This window comes from Mizuhopecten yessoensis, unplaced genomic scaffold (genome assembly GCF_002113885.1).
Source record: "Mizuhopecten yessoensis strain PY_sf001 unplaced genomic scaffold, ASM211388v2 scaffold7743, whole genome shotgun sequence".
NCBI lineage: Eukaryota > Metazoa > Mollusca > Bivalvia > Pectinida > Pectinidae > Mizuhopecten > Mizuhopecten yessoensis.
In genome coordinates this window covers 264,550-271,840 of record NW_018407200.1, presented here as the reverse complement: position 1 = coordinate 271,840, position 7,291 = coordinate 264,550, and the positions used below count along the sequence as shown (strand labels likewise).

Below are 7,291 nucleotides of genomic sequence, written 5' to 3'. Positions count from 1 at the left end.
TATACCTTTCAGTTCTTCAGAAGAAGTTGTTTGAAGTGTTTGACACATTTGACCCCTGTAACCTTGAAAGTAGGTCAAGGTAATTTTCATTCTCAAACTTTGTTGGGCTCCATCCCAGGAAGCCATCAGCCAAATATGAAGATTCTATGCCTTTTAATTCTTCAGAAGAAGACGTTTGAAGCTTTTGACATATATGACCCCTGTGACCTTGAAAGTAGGTCAAACTAGTTTTCATTCTCAAACTTTGTAGGGCTCTATCCTAGCAAGCCACCAGCCAAATATAAAGATTCTATACCTTTTAGTTCTTCAGAAGAAGTTGTTTGAAGTGTTTGACATATTTGACCCCTGTGACCTTGAAAACAGGTCAAGGTCATTTTCGTTCTCAAACTTTGTAGGGCACCTACCAACGAAGCTTTCAGCCAAATATCATGACTCTAGGCCTGTCCGTTCTTCAGAAGAAGTTGTTTAAAGGAAAAGTTGACGGACGAGGATGGACGGACGACGGACGCCGCGCCACGGCATAAGCTCACTTGGCACTTCGTGCCAGGTGAGCTAATAATGGTTTAACACATACAGTGGCTTACCTTAGCTTCTAGAATATTCATTGTTATTTCTAGCTGCTGCAGTCGACTCAACATGTGATCAAGTTTCTCCTCACAAACACAAGAAAAACGGTTCAAGAAGCTTGCAGTGTGGCTCACAAAGTGGTTCATAAAAGCCAGGGTTCTCTTCTGGTGTATTGCCTCAACCTGCAATTTGTAAATGCTATTACGTACAATGAGCATTAAGTGGAACATGTGAATGCATATAGATGAAGGACAGATGATATCTCTACAATGTAAAATGTGTAGATGACAGTACCGTTTTGTAAAAATGAAAATTACAAATGAAACATAAAATCAGCAAGAATCACAGAATCAGCAACACGCAGCACAGAGTATGGTACAGATCCCCCAACCCATGCACCATGTATTGACTCACAATTTCAATCTGTATCCAGCAGTGCTGAACCATATCCCCTGCTATGTTTAAAGATAGATGTAAAATGACCTCAAACTATCCTACCATCACTGACCTTACTATAAATAATGAGGGTATTAGGAAATTACTATCCAACCTCAACACAAACAAATCTCCTGGTCCAGACAATATCAGCCCTAAAATTCTCAAGGAATTATCAGATGAATTAGCACCTATCCTCACTATTTTGTTTAATTATTCTGATTGGAAAGTCACACCTATATCTCCAATATATAAGAAAGGTCCAAAGTATAACCCAGAAACTTATCGTCCCATCTCCTTAACAGGCATTTGCAGTAAAATTCTGGAACATATATTTGTCAATCATATAATGTCTCATGCAGATGAACATAATATAATGTACTCCCTCCAACACGGTTTTTGGCATTCAAGATCTTGCGAAACTCAGCTCTTAGAATTTATGGATGATGTATCAAAAAATGTAGAAAATGGCAAACAAACAGATGTGACAATTTTGGATTTTTCAAAAGCTTTTGACAAGGTCAGCCATTCTTTGTTGGTAAACAAGCTGAATCAGTCTATGGTGTCAGTGGGAAGGTCAACACCTGGATCAACTCTTTTCTAAGTGACAGAACACAGTCTGTCGTCTTGGAAGAAGGAAAGTCTGAGTATGTCTCAGTGGAGTCGGGGGTCCCTCAGGGATCAGTCCTCAAACCAAGTCTATTTTTATATTATATAAACGACATCTCTGTTGGACTCTCATCATCTATTCGTCTATTCACAGACGACATATGGTGAACTTGACTGTTGCAAGCAAGGAGGACACAGCCATCCTCCAATCCGATCTGCTTAAACTTGAAATGTGGGAAGAAAAATGGAAAATGGTCTTTCACCCTGATTTCAACAATCACACACTTGAACATGTTGATAAGGCAAAGTATTTAGGAGTCACATTGCAACAAGACCTTAAATGGGAGTCCCATATAAATAACATCACTGGGAAAGCAAATAAGACCCTAGGCTTCTTGAGAAGAAATTTAAAAATAAGCTCCAGGATCATTTAAGAACATGCTTATAAGTCACTCGTCAATCCATCTCTTGAGTACTCATCTCCTGTCTGGGACCATGGCCATACCTAAAATGTGATATCGAAAAATTAGAAATGGTACAGAGAAGGGCTGCACGCTATATGTCACCAACAAATTTCATAACACCTCTAGCAAAGGCGACATGTTTGGCAGTCTTCAGGCCAGACGTAGCGACATGTTTGGCAGTCTTCAGGCCAGATGTAGCGACATGTTTGGCACAGTCTTCAGGCCAGACGTAGCGACATGTTTGGCAGTCTTCAGGCCAGACGTAGCGACATGTTTGGCACGTACAGATGCACAGCTCTCCATGTTATACAAAATTACCCATAACTTAGTTTCAGTCCAGCAAAACACTCTTACACCCCAAACGAGACAGACCAGATTCTCTAACTCATACTCCTACCAAACACTTCATTCCAGAACTACCTGTAGACAACAATCCATCTTCCCAAGAACCATCTGTGACTGGAATAAACTGCCCTCTGCTACTGTAGAGTGTAAGAGTTATGTCACTCCCCCATCCTTTTCCTTCGCAGATCTCTGACATAATCTTCAACTAGATGAAGTAGGTCAGTATACGGTAGAAGTAGAAGTACACAAAAGTAGCTGAAATGGACTGGGTCAATCACCGGCAACCAGGTAGCTATAGGTTTCATTTCACAAAGATCTTATTGAATTGAATTATAAGTGAATTTATTTGCTAGTCCTGGTATGGACCATGTACTTTATTAATTGTGAAATGATTTAAAAGCTTTCTACATCGAGGACAGAAGTCATTGACCAGAGCTCCCATGCAGTGACTCATTTACTCAACCAGGTAGGTCTAATGCTATATGTCAACCTAGACTTTGGAGGGTCCCAGGTTTGAATCCTGGTCTGACCCTGCATTTTTCCTCTACTCTTTTATACACACACATATCGGTATATATAGAAAACCTGGTAGACCATGTCAGATAATACATGAAAACCTAGGTAAACCATGACGAATGATACACGAGTAATAGGGGGAGGTCCGGAGAGGGTGTGCATCGATCAGGTGTCACTCCGTTAAATCTGTGTAGTGATCATGAAGGTTTTTGGTAATTATTACAAGTCAACAATCTCCCCCGAGACCACTGGTACTAGCCTCGTCTGTCAGACCTCTTTGTCATGTTACAAATCTGTTTTCAGTACAAATTTCCAAAACCTGTAAATTATACATGAAAACCAGGGTAGATCTTGGATGATAATAGAAAACCTTGGTATAAGTAGTTATTGTGGGAGGGTGATACTCCCAAGTCTCTGCATAGAAAACATATATCGACTGATTTTCATTTAGGCTACGTTCCATGTTGATGTGTGATAATATCTACCTTAGTGTAGTCAACCCCGGGACCTACGAGGGGCAGGCCGTCTGCGTCCATGGCTTGTCAGTAAGTTGTCAGTCTCATCAGATACGGTCTCCGAGATCGAGCATCCTCATGATCATGTATCATGGGAGGACCGTTCGGGTGCGTTCGAGTATGTTTTACAGCCATACATTGCGACTTAATTATTAAGGGGCATTTTAGACGCGGGAAATTACCACGGGGACCTGATCATGATAATTTGTTATAGCTATATTTGGACCTTAACTAAGGTGTCAGAGTAATTTTACATGTTTTAGAGATTTAGATTGACTTTCGGTAAAAATGACACCCCAATGATCAAAGACATCATTTCTAGTTGATATACGTTTCCTTGAATAAATATAGACGAATCAACACTTCGCCGTCGCCATCTTGAATTGTTGATTCGTCTATTATTACGGGAAAATGCGTAGACTAGTACCGTTGGAAAGATGGATATTTTTTTCTTGTTTAAAAACTCCTATGTGCACGTAAAATGTATTCTCCTTCCGCGGACATGAACTCCGTTTTCTCCGAAAAGAGTTTCAAAGTTTTTCGCAGTCAGCGTGCCACTTTTTTTAATATTAATGAGGTTGAGGTCTTAAATAGTCCTTTCTCAGCTGTGCATTATAGTCACACCTGAAGAAGAAGTGTTCTTCATCTTCGAGAACAAGACAGTTTTTACATACTCTTTGCTCTCTAGGTTTTTTTTCTTGGTCTTCCTATTGCTAGTTCAAAGTTATGCTCACACAATCTGAATTTTGTATACAACATTCTTAAGCTTTTATTAGTGGTAGATAGGTATTTTTCTTGGGTGTATTTTTTCTTAATACCTTTAAACGAGATTTTTTTCTTTCTGTCATCGATTGTAGTTTCCTGAAAAGTTGGTTTCAAATTCTTTAAGAATCAATTTAATTTAATTCTCTGTCTGTCCACCACGTCTTTGGTGTAACTATACCATGAGTAAACACCATTTTAGGAATCCTTTAACGAAACAATGTCCGGAATTCAAAGTAAATGATCTTTTGCTTTACCTACAGGTCAAAATTTAATAAAATTTGTTGTGTCGAATACTATCAAAATGTCTTGGAATGCGAACATTTACAGTGAACCCACACCGTTGTCAGCTTGTATTATTTCATGGCTTCACACCTGCCATCTACGTCATAATCGTATACCATTCCCATCAGCTAGATCATACAAAACAGTAACGTGAAATCCACAAATATTGTATATACTTAATAGCATAAATATAGATGATAATGCTTTTTTTTTTTAATTAATTTCAATTTAAATTGATTTAATTTAGGGTGAAGCAAATTCATATTGGAGCATTATTTCAGAGAATCTCTTTTGCCAATAAATGCGTCTTCAGTGTAATTATTAATTATTCTACCACGTCTGTGATGTTACGACGATTTTCATTGGTTAAAAAGAGTGCACTATTGAGCGATATACCATGCGCGTGCCAATAACCAATGCCAATAACCAATGCACGTGAAATAGTGCGCACGCATGCTGTTCCAACAACCTCCCCGTATTTTATCATGAATTTAAAAAAAAATGCATAACTGTCAGACGGGATCAAAATATTTGACAGGCCAGCCATTCAAAAGATTACACGGATCTATAGACCTAAAGTATGTGGGTCCGTGCCGTGAAAATGGTTTATTAATTATTGACATTTAAAATGTACAGGTCTGAAGACAAAATGGTAAATTATTCATTACTTCTGTTTTACTTCACTTGGTAGTGCCGTACATTTCACGGTGTGTGCAATGTGTGTATGTACTGTTAAGCGCTGATTTCATGTTTTGACGAACGATGTCGATAGCGTGCCAATGTTTGATTGATTGAAATAAACATCGTATCTGACGTCACACATTTTCAGTTGTTTCTGGTCTGCAAAACGTCGTCTGCTTTCAAAAAATCAAAGTGATGTCGAGCAATCGCCTACAGTGTACATACCGGGTGTGAAGAATAATGTTGCAAAAAGTAGCATCGGTCTGAACAGTGGTTGCAAAACACAGCTGTCCGGTGAAGTCGGTGAAGGTGAAGGTCGCATCATGATCAGCCGGTCAGCGACTTTCCATCACGTCATGGCAACCAACTAAATATGCCAACTCATGTCAGGACTATCGTATGATGTTGTATCACTGGCACTTCCAAGAAAATCCGCTTGTTATCGGTACGATGATGATGGTTTTAGAAGTAAACGCAATTCGGGAATCCAAACTCGGGATTCGAAAATGTTGGAAAAATAATTAACTCTGGCCGAAGCGGCCTTCTTGAATTATTTTTACCAACATTTTCTCACCCTCGTTATATATTCCACCAATATGCACGCACATATGTTGATTATTTCTTAAATAACTTAGTATCACTGACTCATTAGATTATTTTCTCCTAAAACATAATCTTTAGTTATGTTTCTATTTGATAACCCAATATGGCTTGGGTCCACTGATATTTCTAGTTGATAATAATGAATCTTAACACCTGACGCAGACACTCTCTTCTGTGATGGAACATTTTACACGTGCCCGACTCAGTTTCAGCAGATCTACACCGTCCACGCCAGGATTGGAGACCAGATCTCGATGTACCCACTTGTATAAGTCTACTTCCCAGCAAGAGCCAGGCAACATACCAAAGATTCTTTACACTACTCAAGACCAAGATGACAGAACTCAACCTCCAACTCAATCCCACCACCGTTTTTCTGGACTTTGAGGCTGCTGCCCAGAACGCCATTCGCGCAGTGTTTCCAGTTGTGAGTTTGAAGGGCTGTTTCTTCCACTAGCTATACACAGTGTATTTGGAGGAAAGTCCAGCAGACCGGACTTCAACAACTCAACGCCAACAACGACGATGTCCGACAACTTGTACGGCGTGCCGCTGTACTACCCCTTGTTCCGTTAGACCACCTAGAAGATGTCTTGTTCAATGCGCTGGAGGACATAGACGATGCTGATGTACCTCAGGACACCACTCCATTTACAAATTACGTCATGACACAGTGGATTGACCGAAATCAACAGCTCTGGAACCACTTTGAGACCGAGGGACCCAGAACAGCCAACAATTCGTTTTATTTATTTTCATTTCCAGCTTTGCATCTGTTTTTGCATATTTACTAATGTAATACATGATCTCTGTCTTTACTGATTATATTTGTCATAAATTGCTTGCTAAATTTAGTTCTATTTTATGAAATATATATATAACATACATGTAAATGTACATGTATAGTAAAAATGTATAAAATTGATTTAATATGAAATTAATAAAAGCAGGTTTTTAGTTAATGTATTTTGATGTGTTTTTATTAAGTAATAACTGGAATCTTGTATATATTTATTCATAAATCAGGAAATATATTTGTTAAATATTCCTATAACTTACACAGTATTTCCTATTGGTGAACAGGTAAATACAGGTAAATAATCTAACTGTACTATACCTTTTTTCAATTCAATTCAACTTTATTCTCTTTCACAATACAATTTATAGAGAAACTATTTACAATATAATATATAGTAATTGTAGTGTTCGTAGTCGGTAGTACACAGTACTTTTTCATAATAAATGCACAGTTGTATCGAGGAGGTCAAATATTGTTATTAATTATTCTGATAAAAGTACAAAGTTTCTTCAGTGTTTTTATGTTAGTAGTATTCATTAATTCATAGAATTTAATTACATTTGGTCTCGTCCAAAAATATTTATCTATATATAAAATTCGGTACCAAGACAGTGACGGACACTCAAGCAAGTAATGGAATTCGTCACCAATTTGCTTACTGTTTCAGTGTGGACATTTTCTTTCATTGTAATCTATATCATGCCATCTGC

At 38.2% G+C, this 7,291-nt stretch overlaps 1 protein-coding gene across 1 annotated transcript in view; it reads right to left on the bottom strand.

Annotated features, from left to right (window-relative positions):
- LOC110454267 (WASH complex subunit 3-like) overlaps window positions 1-3,575 on the bottom strand; it is a 19,934-nt gene extending 16,359 nt beyond the window's left edge. The window contains exons 1-2 of the mRNA XM_021503695.1: window positions 3,422-3,575; window positions 585-749 (exon numbers count right to left, since the gene is read on the bottom strand). Coding sequence (XP_021359370.1) covers window positions 585-749; window positions 3,422-3,472 — 216 coding nt within the window. The 5' untranslated portion in view covers window positions 3,473-3,575. The remainder of the gene's footprint in view (window positions 1-584; window positions 750-3,421) is intronic.
- Between the last annotated feature and the right edge of the window lie 3,716 nt (window positions 3,576-7,291).